This window comes from Triplophysa rosa, linkage group LG10 (genome assembly GCF_024868665.1).
Source record: "Triplophysa rosa linkage group LG10, Trosa_1v2, whole genome shotgun sequence".
In the NCBI taxonomy this organism is placed as follows: domain Eukaryota; kingdom Metazoa; phylum Chordata; class Actinopteri; order Cypriniformes; family Nemacheilidae; genus Triplophysa; species Triplophysa rosa.
This window is the reverse complement of record NC_079899.1, coordinates 1,589,178-1,605,224: the sequence shown is the minus strand read 5'-3', so window position 1 is coordinate 1,605,224 and position 16,047 is coordinate 1,589,178. Positions and strand designations below refer to the sequence as shown.

General features: G+C 38.8%; 2 protein-coding genes across 4 annotated transcripts; both read right to left on the bottom strand.

Moving 5' to 3' along the window:
* Nucleotides 1-39: 39 nt before the first annotated feature.
* rps6kl1 (ribosomal protein S6 kinase-like 1) lies at nt 40-10,760 on the bottom strand. 3 transcript variants are annotated; one of them, XM_057343560.1, is made up of 12 exons: nt 10,664-10,760; nt 9,921-10,022; nt 9,263-9,404; nt 9,020-9,144; nt 8,841-8,933; nt 8,687-8,734; nt 7,043-7,175; nt 4,539-5,471; nt 3,790-3,879; nt 3,598-3,680; nt 1,864-1,959; nt 40-1,110 (listed from the first exon to the last, which is right to left on the bottom strand). In XM_057343560.1, exons 3-12 carry the CDS (start codon nt 9,396-9,398, stop codon nt 1,000-1,002), a joined length of 1,848 nt encoding a protein of 615 aa, XP_057199543.1. In that variant the 5' UTR covers nt 9,399-9,404; nt 9,921-10,022; nt 10,664-10,760; the 3' UTR covers nt 40-999. The 3 variants fall into 3 exon arrangements, with proteins under 3 accessions (XP_057199543.1, XP_057199544.1, XP_057199545.1); XM_057343561.1 differs by having other exon boundaries at nt 9,026-9,144; XM_057343562.1 differs by lacking the exon at nt 8,687-8,734.
* A 580-nt stretch (nt 10,761-11,340) lies between these two features.
* olfm4.2 (olfactomedin 4, tandem duplicate 2) lies at nt 11,341-15,977 on the bottom strand. The gene is made up of 5 exons (XM_057343567.1): nt 13,224-15,977; nt 12,975-13,142; nt 12,534-12,746; nt 12,313-12,457; nt 11,341-12,235 (listed from the first exon to the last, which is right to left on the bottom strand). The coding sequence occupies exons 1-5, from the start codon at nt 13,311-13,313 to the stop codon at nt 11,430-11,432; spliced, it is 1,422 nt and encodes a 473-aa protein (XP_057199550.1). The 5' UTR covers nt 13,314-15,977; the 3' UTR covers nt 11,341-11,429.
* Between the last annotated feature and the right edge of the window lie 70 nt (nt 15,978-16,047).

Here is a 16,047-nt window from a genome sequence, read left to right as displayed (position 1 = left end):
TCTGTGGATAAAAAAGTGAAATGCACATTTTGATTAAAACATCTTTTTGTTTAATTGAGCAGAATGAAAGTCTCACAGGTAGATCTGTTTCAGTATTATTATTATTCAGACTGCACAATGAGTAGGAAATGAACCCTTATAGAACACATACATCTCTGAGACGTCTGCTGTCAGATATACATCTAGATGTCCGTAAGATGTTTATGATTTTTGAACAGATGAAAAACTGCTATTTCTAAGAAGTTTAGCAGATGTTTTTACGCAGCAGACGTCTTACAGACGTACCTGTGCTATGAGGGAATGAGTTTTAATTGCAACCACAAAAAGAATGACGTTCATGGTGAGAGGTGCTTGAACACGTTTGCTTTCGGTCATATTGCATTTCACCTTCGCGTCTGCATTACAGCACGTGCAGTTTTAATGCCCTTAATGTGCAAACGATCGACATTCTATACATTGATTCTCCAGACGCTTGACTTCACGTACACATTTATTTCACTGCACTCTGTGTGTGTGTAGAAACAGCTGATGTGTGTTTTGCTTCTCGTGCCAGCAGATGGAGATCAAGCACAACAATCAGCTCTTTCTCACCCTCATTCAGTTCTGCAAAAATCACTCTCAAACCCACTTTGATGGCAGATGCTTTGGTATCTTGAGGGGTCACGTTAAAGCTGTGATCAAACACTCATGAACTTCAAGAAGTTGTTTAGAGAAGATTTTAAGAATACTGAGAAAAAGGATCAATAAATGCAGGCGTCATTTTCAGAGAAGACCTGCACCTCAGCAGACGCTTTAACATTCACAAAGATCTCCACAACATTCTGTGTGTCATTTCTTTACCACGTTTACGTTCCACAGCATTCTGCACATTTACCCTAAAATCAGCAATCAAGATCAGATTCCACCTGACACGCTGCTGAATAAAAGGTGAAATAAAACCACTGTGAATGTTTTGTTCATTGTGAGACAGAGAAGTCAACTGAAGGCACTGCCGGTGCTTTAACTGGCCAGTGTGAGCCAGGGGACGGAGTTAAAGAACGGATGACACTTGATGTCGCTCACGCCGCCTCCTCCAGAGCCCAGACGATACCCCGCGTCAAACTGCAGCAGCTGCAGGGACACAAACATTCACCCCAGCCACATTAATACCCGAGTGAAAAACAGCAGGTTAAAGGGACAATTCACACGCACAATTTTCACTTTTCCAAAACAAACAAAACAGAGCCAGTGCATTAAAAAAGGTTACAATAATGATTTACATTCAGAACCGTCGAGTTCCGTTTAATGTGAGATCCAAAATGAATCCTTCATCCATTATTATGCTATTTTGACACAACATGAGGGTGAAAGAAAGAAAGAATTTGGATTGTAGGCTGAATTTTTAATGATCACAGGTTACCATCAGCGGTTTATGTCTTAACAGCAAAATTGTGTACTGTACCTTTAAATACATCAAGTCATCCAACCACTGTTCATGAATGCAATGGCAGTGACTGAATACTGTTAAACGTTTAGATATATTTAGATTTGAAGTTTCTGTTTCAGTGTAAATGAAACCGAGCGTGCTTCTGCCTTCAGCGAATCATCATGTAACAAACCAATCACAATTCAATATGCTAGACTTCAATATCATGCAATGCAAATGACATCCCAGATCAGTGAGATTTGGAAAGCCTAACATAGTATCCTAGAGAGCAACAGAGTGACGGCCCAGATCCGGCCCACGTTGAAGCCACACGTACCAGATGTGGGCCGGATCTGGGCCAACACTAGTGTATGTTGCTGTCTGGGTATCAATTCAATTGAATGTTAAACTTTCACACACTTTCACGCTGCACAACATGTGTTGTAGAATGTAAAGACCTCAGCGAGAAGAGACGCCGCCGCAGTGCTCAGGGTGTCAGGGATATAGAGAGGAGTGTGAGGATGAATACCTGATGGATGACACTGCCACAGCGGCTACACAGAGAGAGAGAGAGAGAGAGAGAGAGAGAGAGAGAGAGTGCTCATGAACACACAATAACATCTAAACAAACCTCAGAAAGCTGCTACAAAACCTCTGACGGACATAATAACACACTCCCTTAAAATGAGATTACAACGAGATTTAGGCGATACTGACTTTCCACAATACTTTGATACTTCAGAATAATGTGATTAAACTCATAATCAAAGCAAAAAATAATGACTGTTACAATACGGTTGTATTTGTTAACATTAGTAAATGCATTAGCACACATGAACTTACAATGAACAATATTGTCTTTCATTTCATTTATTAATCTTTGTTCATGTCAGTTAATGCCGATATAGTTCTTCATGTTAAATGTTAACAATTACAACGTTTGAATAACAAATGTATTAGTGAACACTGAAATTAACATGAAATAAAATGAATATACGGGTCACTCTCACGAAACCACTGAACATCATGGCAGAATTATAAAACATACAATTTGGAAACACAAAAACATGATCATAATAAACATAATTCTGTTCTCGACTTTGCACAAAGCATTACCGTAACACGTCTTGATTTTTAACATCATTATATGTTGTAATATAAACAGAGTCAATTTTAATATTTTCTACTGGATGATCTCAAATGACAAAAAATATTGACAGAATATTCATGTACAATACAAACGAAGAAATAATGAAAATATTCTTATCCTTTGTAACATTTTTAAAAGACACACAAAAATATTTTCATTAAGTTTGATTTTATGTGAAGAAACACATCTAGCAGTACCTTTCAAATGTTTAACAGTTCAACAGATGACTTTCTATTTTTCAGTTAAAAGCTTCATATTCTCTCGTCACGTTGTGTACATGACTTTTTTTCATACCGATACAGGTAGTTTTCCACATTTAAAAAATGTTACATGTATAATCTTCTATTAAAATATACTTCATTTATAAAAACTTGCTTAGGCATCATGACTTGAGTTTTTTAAGGCCGTTTTAAACGGTTACGGTAATGAGAATTTTTTAGGCCTTTTTTGTAAAAAAAAAGTAAAAAATTGTGTTAAACTGTCAGTAAAAGTTTTTATGTTAAACTTTTAAAAACCATGTTTGACATCTTAAAACCAAGATTTTGTGAGAATCACCCAAATTATGCTCATTGTTAGTACATGCTAGCTAATGCATTAACTAACGTGAACAAATACAACTTTATTGTTAAGTATTACCAAATAATTATAGTGAAATATGTGATGTATGTCAATTTTAACTAATAAACGGCCATATAAATACTTTAATCACATCTATTCCTTTCTGACCAAAGTGCACCTGCGCATGTGACGCACCCAAGATTCACAAACATGGTGGTAAACAAGGCATCAGTTTTGTTGCAGTGCCGAGGAAACTGTTGCACGGTTGAAACCCCAATTTATTTTCCTTAAATATATTAAAACAGCAATCAGCAATACATGTACGGTTTCTGAGTTCGTCATTTGTGCTGTGAATAAATAACCCCAATTCTCTGTGAATAATGTGAATAATGAAATGTGATGAAGTTCTTTCTCTGAGTATTAGTAATGATCACATTATTGGTGTTGAATGAGTTGTTTTTATCCTCGGGTTAGTTTCGCTCACCACTCCAGTAAGAAGCTCATACAGTATGGCTCCAAGACTCCACCAATCACACGCCTCGGTGATCTTTAACACGCCTCCGATTTCTATTGCAAAGCAAAAGACTCAACTTGACTGTTGTGATTTAATGTAGACACAGTGTTAGATTTCATACGTAACATACAGTGCGTGAGTGTGAATATGAAACGCTCTCACCCGGTGCGCAGTACATTTCCTCCACTGCTGATGGGTTCATTTCAGGCTGAACCTCCGTCCACTGTCCAAAATATGTGAGACACGCCTCGCCTGTGTGAATATTACCAGATTATCATCAACAATCCCTTTACTTCACGCCCCTCGCTCTCATTCCGCTTGTGTCTTGAGTCCTGTCACAATATTAAATATTGACTAGAATGTTTGAGAGGCGTTATGAAAGTGGATTGGGATTTATATCATCAATGTGAAAACAGAAAACTCACCCAAGTGACCTGAACCCAGATATATTCCAAGTCTCATATAACTCATTTGATGAGAAATCTTTACAAAGTTGTCAAATTCAACCACGAACGTGTTAAACAAAAGCACAAATTATAATCTTAACAGAAGAGATTATCAGTGTGACGCAGTGCTATAGCACACTTTACCAGTGTTGCTCATACTGTCATGGGGATTGGTTTCTTTTGCAGATTTTAAAGAGATATTACAATCACTTTCACTAAATAAAAAAGAGGAACATTCTGACATATCATTTGTTTTTGAAAGGAGGCCAGACCCTGACAAAAAAAGAAGTATTCAAGTGTGCCATTAGTATACTTTTAAACTAAAAAACAGTAGTAAAAACTGGGCCAATCTAGTCCCAGGTAGTATTGAAACACTACACATAAACGTGACCTTGAAGTACAGTTGAGTGAATGATTTGACATTGTTGACTTGTTTTCGAGAGAATTTTGCGTCAGGTGACGTACCGTTACTGCGCAGGAGGATGTTTCGTGGGTTGAGGTCGTGACAGATGATGCCCTGCTCATGAAGACTCTCCAGAGCCAACAGAATCTGAGCTCCCCACAGTCGCACCTCTTCTTCTGGAAGTCCTCGTCCATCTCGCTTCCATCTGGCCTTCCTGATCTTTGCGTTTACTTCATGACACAAGCCGTCACCATGAGCATCTTTCAGTCCAGACTCTGTGAGAGTGCAGTTACCCGATGAGCTGAAAATCGTGTCCATCTGCAGCGGTTTATACAACGGATTGAGAACGTTTCCATTCTCCATCCCCCACCTCCTGCAGACATCACCGCGAGCGTTCACCCGAGGCGTCGACTTCGCGCTGACTTCTTGTTTTTGAAACGGACAGTGATGAGAATGAACGACACTTAATTCAGCCACAAACTGTGAAGGCTGTGCGTTTCCAGCAGGTTTGGAGTGATGGACAGTGCGCTCGTGTTGGGAAGTGTTGGGAAGGATCCGAACTCTCTGTGGAAGAACGTTGACGGTGCTGCAGAGGGTCACTTGTGGAGCTGTCGTGTTTCTTCCCAGAACGTCAGAGTTTGACCCTGAAACGGTGACGGCTTCCAAAGCATTCCAGTCCATCCGCTCGATGCGGACATCGTTTCCTAAAAGGTCGGAAGTGACGTCGAGAGGATCCCGAGTGTCCACGATGACACAGGGATGAACGGGAAGATTCTCCTGAGGTAAAGACGTGAGACCGTTGGCCAGACCGACGGAGGCGAGAGGTTCATACAGACGCAGAGATCCGCTGTTGTTCATGTTCACCTCACGGCTGAGGCAGGGAAGGGTGTAGCTGTTCTTCATGGGAATCTTGTGCTGGTTGGGACTCGAACAGTCTGGATACTCCACGGATGTTTTGAGTCTGACCTTACGCAGTCTGGAAAACACTCTTCCACCTGCGGAGGGAGAAATGTTGGTGTGTAACTTTTCCTGCTTGCGAACAAACCTTCATCCTACAATCCCTCACAACATCACTGGAGTTTGGGTTCCTCGCCACAGGGCATTGTTGGCTGGCTTGCTTACCGGGAGACTGCATTTATTAGATATTATTTACTAGAATGATCTGGCTTGTTCTGTAAACACCATGAGCTGTGCTGTGTTTGACATTTTCTGTGTTTTTCTCCTGTAATGCTGCTTTGGAACAATCCACATTGTGAAAAGCGCTATATAAATAAAATTGAATTGAACATCTCAAAGCTTAAGTCAGAAATACAAGAAATCATTCATTTTTCTTTCAATTTGTAAACATTTTAAATCTAGTTACATTTGAAAGTATTATTTGTAGTACTGTATGATAGAGACCTCTATCACTAATGTACATCTTGTGACAAATGTGCAATAGTACCATGTCTCTTACTGTAATAACTTTCATACTATTTCTTTTCATTACTTTTCTGCTGTTTTTATTGTCTTTACTGCTAAAATGTATTTGCTGTAAAGCTGCTATACATATCTGACACATAACAGAAATATAATTTAATTTAATTACTGTTTCACATTGTTCACTGTTACCAAGCCTCAGAAAGTATATTAAAGGGGTCACATGGTGCGAACAGGTGTTTTTCTGTGTCTTTGGTGTGTTATAAGTTGCTCATGCATGTATTAGACACGTATGATTGCAGAAATGAAAGTGTGGGAACAAAAGAGTCATTCTATGTAAAAGCGAATGCTCACCCAGACCTGTCTGAAACACCTCGTGTAGCCACACCCCCACAAATCTACATCAGTTGGTCTGATTTGACTGAGACCACCCAAATGTAGACACAAGTAAGGTGGGCGTACCTGTCAGTACAATTGAAGAGGAACCTGATGTTCCAAATATGGTCAGAGGCGTCACACTTCCCTCACACGCTTGCAGTATTCCACCAATCACTACGCACTGGTGAACTGGCCAATCACAGCACACCTCGCTTTTCAGAGCCATGAGCTTTGTTAAACATCTGTGTGTTTCAGAGAGGCGGAGCAAAGAGGAGATACAAACATGCACGGTGTGTGGAGAATACAGCGTTTATCAACCTTAAATCCTGTAGACACATTACATTACATCTAAAACAAACCATAATATTCCTTTTAGCCGTGTCATATGACTCCTTTAAAACAGATGATAAAACTAAATATAAATAAAAAAAATAATAATAATTACATAATTGATATGAATCAAAGATTCCACATGTATAAGTTAAATATAAATAAATGTGAAGTACACTGCAAATGAATTTGTCCTTCAAACGCATTGCCAGTAAAAATGATTTCAACCAGATGAATTTGCTTGCATTAGACAGATGTGAAGATTCGTGCCACTGTGATGTGACTTTAATATTGTGAGATCTCATCTCTCAGTCTGCGCTTATTGTTGGCTCTTGAGGTAAAATGCTGAATTCTCTCCATCGCTCCATGAATGAATGTAAATGTCTCTAAGGGATTTTCTCTTGTGAGCTGCTCTGAGAGTGATGTGAATGTGACAGACCTTGAACATGTTCGAGATGAAGGAACACGGAGTCTTCACTGACGTAATACTTCAGCAGCTTCACCATGAACGGGACGCCCTGAGGAATGACCGTGGACCTCGCACGACTCTCCCAGCTGGACTTGGATAAACTCTGTCGAGAAAAGCAGAATCTTTCATTTACCACCGTCATGACGTTCCTCACAATCTATCATAGTTATGTAAATCTCCCAAAAAATCACTATGATGAGAAATAATAATCAGATAAACAGCTTAATGCATCACAGGAGAATTAGAATAAAAACTGCTCGAGTTCAGACCGCACGATATCAACACGATGATGAATCATAAATGACAAGAATCATCCGATATGTTTGATCTCATACAGTGTGTCAAACAAGCTTAACAATTCTGTTTATTGAAACCACTGGTGTAAATATTATTTGAAAAACTTAAACCTATTTCAGGTTGCTGATGTAACATTTCTCATTTTTGTTTCATTGAAGTTGAGACACTTAAATAAACAGTTCACCCAAAAATGATTTTTTAAATTTATTTCAATTCAATTCGATTTTATTTATATAGCGCTCTTCACAATGTGCATTGCTCCAAAGCAGCTTTACAGGAGAAAATAAGAAAAACACAAAAACACAGAAAAGGTCAAACACAGCACAGCTCATGGTGTTTATAGAACAAGCACGATCATTCTAGTAAATAATATCTAATAAATGCAGCCTCCCGGTGGTTTATTTAGCAGATATTTCTTTGTTCTGTTGAGCACAAAAGAAGATACTTTGAAGAATGTAGGACAGCAAACAGTTCTGGGCCACTTTTGACTACCGTTGTCATTTATCCTACTATGGGAGTCAATGGGGTCCCAGATCTGTTTGATTATAAGCATTCTTCCAAATATCTTTCTCTGTGTTCATCACAACAAAGACATTTATACAGATTTGGATCAACTCGAAGGCGAGTAAATGATGACAGAATGTTTTCATTTCTGGGTAAAGTGTCCCTTTAAATGATCAAAAAATGAAAATAAATAAAAACTGTAATAAAAATGAATTGAATAAATAATAAAAGCACATAACAAAATTGCTAAGAATTCAACTTTAACATGAAGAGAAAAACACATAAAAACGAAAGCTAATTGAAAATAACGTATAAACTTATAACGAACCTGAAAACTAAACTACAGTAACTGAGAATAGCGTGTTTCATTTTTGTGGACCTTCACGATCACCACAGATTCCATGCAGAAAAGCTCTTCTCCAACATGCCGAAATATAACACAAGAGAAGAGACGATGGGATTGGTGCCGTCAGGTGGAATTATGCATTTTTCTCTTTCTGGCGATGACAGAGCCAGTACAAAACATTTCATTTCTGGAAGTTGGTCGCTAGTCCCGCCTTCTCGATGACATCACACATGTCTGCAAAGACCACGAGTGGTCTCACATGTTTTTTGTCCACAGTAAAGATTTAAATTGCTTCATCTAGTGGCTATTGTGAAATGTTGTGCCGTTTAAACCTTCCACAATGTTTTCTCAGAATGTAGTGCTGTAACGGTCACAGATGTGAGCGTCCACTGGTCTCAGAAACATGGAATCAGTTTTCAGAGTCATGAGATGAGTCCATGCTGTAAACACTTGTGAAGTGTCAGTACCTTCACGATGAACGTCTCTCCGCTGATCACACCCTCCACCGTCAGCACCTGTGGAAAACAACACCACACACGCACCTGTTCCTGTGTTTCACTTCTGCTTACTGACACACACGCACACACACACACACACACACAGAAGATGTGTCACACGCACCTTATCCAGCACTCCAAGCACCCTACACATGGACAGATTCTCCACCGGTGAACTCAGATGTCTGATGGACCTGAACCTTAAACTGCTGTAACCCTGAAGAGCCGGAGAGAAACAACACCACTTCACCAGACTCTCATGAGAGCCACTCCAGAGCTTAAACACACACACGCCGGGCTCACCCCTACATGTGTGGAACCCTTTGTGATGTTGTCCTGCAGGTACGATATGAAGATCTCCTCGGCTCTCTTCAGATATTGGGTGGTCTTACGCTTCACCGCCTCGCGGCGCTCCTTGTTCGGGTCCACTGTGAGAAGTTTGATAAGCAGAACCCACTGAGACATTTCTCAAAGTATCTTCTTTTGTGTTGCACTGAAGACATTTGGTGAGTGTTTAGCAGATGTGCGGGGCAGATGTGACGGTACCTTGAACTCCGTTGAGCAGCAGATCGACTCCGTTCTTATAGTAGCTGAACGCCGCCTCGTAATCCTCATTGACTTCTCTGTCCAGAGCCATGCGGATCTGCTGAGCGGCCTCCACCAGATAGTCTCTCTTTGCCATATTCGTCTGTGAGAACCACAAATCATCATCAATCATTTATTATTCTTCATCTTTAATTGGAGTTCTAAACAAGAAGAGTATATCCTGATCAAAAACATATATATTGTAGAGCCGTCTATTAATTGAGCAGCAAACACGTGACCTGCATCAACCTATAAAATTGTTTTCGCGTTTTGCTTTTGTGATTTTATGTTTCTTATTTCCTTTAGTAATTTAAATTGTGCGTTAAAACTGAGGTTTCTTTTTCAGCGACAGACCTGCTCAGGTTTTGTTTATTGAAATTTAACAGAAGGTTCAATGAAACATTGAATGTTGTCAATTCTATGAATCGCATGTACAACAAAATATGGTATGTGCTATTTAAAATTCAGTTGGACATTTTTGTTGAAAATATCATGAATCCAGTATTGTGTATTGTATGGAACAGTGAGACAGTCAGATAATATCAGTGTGGAATAGAAACTATATCCTCACATATTCCAAACCTGTTTCAACAGATTGAATAAACAACACACAACTCACCTTTGACCCCGAGCTTTGTCACGTGAAACATCCATGTCACTCAGTGTCTCCATCGAGCCGTCGTCCCTCACGGACCTGCGGCCTGGATGAGGCTGTCATCATCTATCATGTAAATCACATTACACAATCATTTAATTCTTCTTCATTATTCATTCTAACTAATCAATTATTTCAAACGATGACCATAGTGTAAACTGTGCTTTTATTATAGTGAAAGTGTAGTAACAATCCCCACGTGACAAAAACCCTACAGTATACTATACAGTAGTGTGTACTCAAATAAAATGTAGTATGAATGACAGTACTGTAGTAAATACTGTGGTATACTATAGTTTATATATCGTAAGATGCGAAAACACTACAGTATCTAGGATGTTTTCTACAGTTTATTAGTGAAGAAATACTACAGTATGTCCTGTAGGTGGATTTTTGGCATTTGTACTACAGCACCATTGGTATTATGGTTAAACTATGGTTGCTATAGTAAGACAATAGTAGATTTGCGATACAAATACACAAAAAACATACTTTTAAACTATAGTTAATTTTCAAGGGTAACGATGCGGATACACAGAGGATGACATTATTGAATGAAGGAACGCAAGCGTCGAGTGAAGGCGTCGCGCTATCTCTCCTGACGTCACGCCGCAGACGCAGCGCGCTGATTTATCGTGACGATGATAATAATGATGATGGTTTCGCTACACTGCTGTCAACTGAATGCGTTATAAAAGTAAACAAACCTCACGTGAGAGTGTCATGATCCTCCGCAGCATCAGCACCAGGCAAGCCCGTGTTCTGTTTTCCTGCAGCGCGTCACGATCTACAGGCGCTTCCTATTCGCGGTGCGTGGTGATGTCACGTGATTACGCCAGCACGCCCAGTGCCGCTCCTGCCACAAGCGCTGATTTATATTTGTCGTGTACATTGTTTATGTATGCTACAATACGTCGTCTTCAAATATATAAATAACTATTAGCTGACGTGTTCTGTCTGTCACTTGTGATATTTATTTTTGAGAGCGTGAGGTGTCGAAACATTACGATTGCAAATTATATGAATGATAATCGTATAATAATCGTTGCGAAAAAAATATTTATTTATTTTATAACGCATGGATTGCAGGATTTCTAAACAGGCAGTGAACAGTCATTTTGTGTGAACGCTCGGCAAATATACCTGTAGGACATGTGGTGTGACATTGCTAGATTTTTTTAAATATTGTATTGTTTTAGATTACACGTATATTTATATGTTATACATTTTATATGTTAACATGTATATTTATAAATAGGACAGCATTGGATGGTATATTTGTCAAGTACCCAAATATAATATTATAATATGTAAACTATTAGCTGCAGTTAAAAGTGATGTTATTGTAATACAGGAGAGACACTGACAATATTTTAATGCTTGTGTACAATTTATTGTCATTTATTTTCTCTTTGAGATATTACATGTCCTCAGATGGAAGCATTACAATGTCATAAAAGCAGGAGATTCTCTCTAAGCATCCCTGAACTTCACATTGTAATACACATAGTAACCGTTGTTGTACATGTAAAGTTTCTGATCTGCAGGATTGTAGTCCAGATAAACATATAAATCCTGAAACTTCTCAAACTGAATACTAACATAACTCTCCTCGCTGGTGTTCGTATCATACGTGTAAAAAACCTCCTCCGTCTGAGTATCTACTGATCGAGTGGCGTACAGAACCCCGCAGATCATGAAGGCATTTGTGACGGACTGTTTGAAAATGCTGGTGTGCCAAACCCGCTGGACCTCAAATGAGTCTTCATCGATCTTCCCCAACACCAGTTTACCATTGGAAGCTTCTGTGGCGTAAGTCACCCACAGTCCAGACTCGTCCGCTGCAAAGTCCAGGTTCTGATTGGAGGAGTAATGGTACGAGAATCTGTTGGTCGCTTCCGGAACCACTTTGGTCTGGACGGTGGAGCTGGTCAGGTTGTATTTGGCCATTCTGAAGGGATTGTTGTATTGGTAATAAAGAGCGTTTGATCGCACGATGTAATTATTTCCGCTGCCTCTATAGTCGTATCTGTTAGCGGCGTAAAGCTCGTGCGTGCCGAGGGCTTGTCTCATGATGAGTTTATAATAGTCGGCGTAAAGTGAGATTCTGCTGAGCAGAAGATCTGAAGAACCGGCGTACCAGTACATCTCCTCCGATCCGGGCAGAGGGATGGAGTCTTTGCCCCAGCCTCCGTACTTGAACCCTGCGTTCAGATTGGCGTTCAGCTGACTGATGACCGGCTTTCCAAACTTCAGAATACCTCCATGCGTACAGGACCCTGTGAAATACGAGCAATAACGTTTAAATAAAGTTGGATCACTTCAACACAAAAAGGCTCTGTCTGTAGTTCTCTACCTATGGGTGAGTTGGAGATCTCCTCTCTGTCGTCCTGACATTTCTCCAGTTTCTTCTGAAGTTTGGCAAACTCGATGCGGATCACCTCCAGGTTCCTCCGGTCGTAGCTTTCCAGTTGGTCGACGATTGAGCTCATGTTGTGGATCTTAAGAAACGAACAAACAAGAACGTCACCACGCAAATGTTACAATGACATGTGTAGTTGAGGACCTCTGCTGTACCTCGATGAAGAGTTCCTCGATGGCCGGCGAGGAGATATTCAGAGATGTTTTCAGTTGGGTGACCAGAGCCTCAAAATCCCTCAGTTCGATTCGGAGAAGCTCGAACTCCAGTTTGATGTATTTGTCAGGTCCGCTCTGCAGAATCTCTAGCCGGGCGGTGAGGTTAGTGAGCTCGCTCAGAAGAACCACCAGTTGACCTGTGATGCTGGTGACCTGAGGACGTGAAATAAAAACTATTCTCCATTCTCAACCAAGATCACTTAGACTAGTTATTGATAAAAAGAGAAAACACCCTTGAATATTATTAAAGAACCATTGACTGAAAAGTTCTTCTGTCGTATCTCAGTGAAGAACTTATTTCAGCATCTTTATTTTTAAGAGTGTCACCACATGATGTCCAAAGCCTGCAGCAAATCTGATTTATATGGCATCTTTCTGCACCTTGTTGATTTGGAGCTTGATTTCCACAGCCAGATCAGTTGAGGACGTCTGCATGTGCTCCACGCGGTCTGCTGGGAATGACGTATCCGGAAGAAAAACATTACAAACACACTGTCCGAAGTCTCCGATGGTTCCTTGCACACTGCCCGAGCCCCAGTCCTCTAAAGACTGCAGAAAACACCAGAATCCCTGTCACAACACTCATTCATCTCTCATTATTTAACACAGAGTGCGTGTGAAGAGTGTTACCAGCCAGCCGTGTGCCGGAGCGAGCAGCAGGAGAGAGAACAGAAGAGAAGTCATCATGTCTGTGTGAGTCTGTACCGACACAACTATCATCTTATATACAACACCTTATCACAAACACACGGCTCATTCCCATGACAATTACAGGTCACTGTCTAAAACAGCAGCACGGTTCTTATTTACTCAAGGTGTTGCGTGTGTTTTATTGTAACCTGAATGAGCTGAGAGGAAACCTTGTTTAGAAAACCTGGTGAAGTCCTCATGAAGTGTTATAAAACTCAGTCAGCTGTAGCTTGTACATTTTGAGAATGTAAACGTGTCCGTCCATCCTTGAGGATCAACACTTTCAGGAGGTCCTTGTGTTTCACTTGTTAATTCATTTTATTGACATTTTTGAAGATTAAATGACATGCTTTATATAATAGATTATGTTAGATGTTTAATATACTCTACATAATGTAATGGACTGGCCATATACAGTACGTGTCTCCTGCAGCCCTCTCGTGACCTGCACGGGACAAGCGGGTTTGGAGAAAGAATAGAATTTATGTAAAATATGAATTAAATAACTGAGAACCAGAAATATCTGGAAGGCAGCTCAACGTAGGACATCTGAAAGTCAGGATAGATGCTTATATGAAGCATTATTTGATGTCGTTTCCAAGATGACAACCAAGTGTTTAAACATTCTGTGTAGAAAGTATTTTTTGTTGCTCAAGAATATTTAAACATGTAGGAAATATACACATTGCAACTTACATTTAGAAGAAATGCTTGTGTACCAATAAATGTCTACATTTCACTGTTTGTTCTTGTCGTTCAGCTTCTTTGACTTGTCAAATGACATTGCATCTTAAATGTAAACTCAACTGTGACTTTAAAATCATTGCAGGTAGAGTTGCAAATACTTGTCTCAGTTTTGTGTGGGATGCAGATGAAGGTCTGAGAACCCACAAGCGTTCCACAAGAAATCTGAAACAAGAGCTGAGAAACATCAGCTGAACCCAACACTGTAAGATCATTCTGTGTCGTCGTACATTTCATGAAATTCATTGAGTAAACTTTACTTAATACAATTGTGTTCTTGTTTTTTAAACAAAATTTAAGTTAAAATGATAGAAAAAATCTAGGAATTCCAAATGCACAAATGATTGAGTGAATTCAACTTAATTTTATCATGTTCGACCCACTTAAACTTGTAAAAAGGATCTTTACTTAATTATTTTGTGGTGGGACTACATTAATTCTTTTAGTTCATTTCACTAACTGAGCAGGGAATTTAGAGTTCCCAGCATGCTTTGCATGCGACAGCATTAGGAGAGTCATTTTTGTGAAAAAGTGCTTTTTTATGTGCATTAGATTTAGCAGAGATTCTGTTTGTATTCTTGAGTTCCGTGGTGACCATCGTCCAGAAGAGCGGTGCTTGTGCTTAGGTGATGGGAGAGCTCATGATGTGTGTTTTCACTCAGTGAACAGTCATGCTGCTAATGCCAGTACTGAGACAACTCGCAGCTTACTTGTACATCATATATGTTGTGAACAATAATGAATGTTAAACTGAAGTTAAAAGAGATCCAGAAGTTAACTCCAATGCTCAAATAAGTATTTCTTCTTGATATTTTTTAAGTTTATCATCTGACATGTGTTTACATAATTTTGGTCATTTTACTTGAATTAATCATGAATATTGCATTAAAAGTCAACTTTAAAGTACTTAAAAATGTTTTGTGTAATATTGTTACCATAACTTTTTTAGTAAGTATCTGTGTCATTTTATATACTGTATGTACAAAGTCTGCACTTCCAATTAAATTCAACGGTTGTGAAAAAAATAAATACACTCAGTATTATGTCATTGTACTGTTTAAATTCGGGTCTAGAACTCAGGCATTGTAAATATTATTATTAGTCTTTGATTATTAGTAAATCATTTTTAGATTGATAAAGCAGCTATTATTGATAAAAGTCAGAACTAAGGGATATTAAATAAATGAAAGATCATTTACAGAGAACTGCTGAAATCAGAATGACTCTTCACATGTTTCAGAATGAATACATACTGTATTCATTCTTTATTATTTTCCACATTTGAGAATAACTAAACTCATTAAAGCTCTAGAATAACACAAATGTAACTGTATGTTGTCACATATTTCATCATCTTTACTGTTCTCTTGTCACTTTCTCAAGCAGTTTCTGGAGGTCTCACCTTGAGGTGATTGTTAAACAGCATTGAAGGACTTCACATCTATTCTGATCTCTTATTGACATATTTTTCTTTATTATTTAGTACAAATGATCTATTTAAAAGCATTTTTATTTTTAAGCAAAATATTGGCTTGGTAAGAAAATAATTGAATGTTTGCACATTTATAAACTATTCTCAGATATTTAAGCAAACACATTCAGTAAGAAATATGCATCCTGATGTGACCCTTGCTTCCATTGTTTAGCTCATTTGTACGTCGCTTTGGATAAAAGCCTCTGCTACATGATTAAATGTAAATGTGTGGATGCCAAAACTTATATTAAAATTCTGATACATCAGCAAAATGTCAGTAGAAGTTCTGCTCTTTCCCTCATTCTCAAGAACAAGGATTTCATAACTTGACATGTATTTTTTCGATGTTTCATTTCTGTAGCTGTGTATGTAGAAATGTTTTTTTTTAAGAGAACAAACATACTGATGCAGAATTCTGGCCAAATTATCACCATTTTTTACCGTTTATTTTTCTTGTATTTTTCACAGCATGTGAATGAAACTATTAAAATGGAAAACTATATATATATGTGTTTTTTGTACACTTGTTGATGGACATTAAAGGAA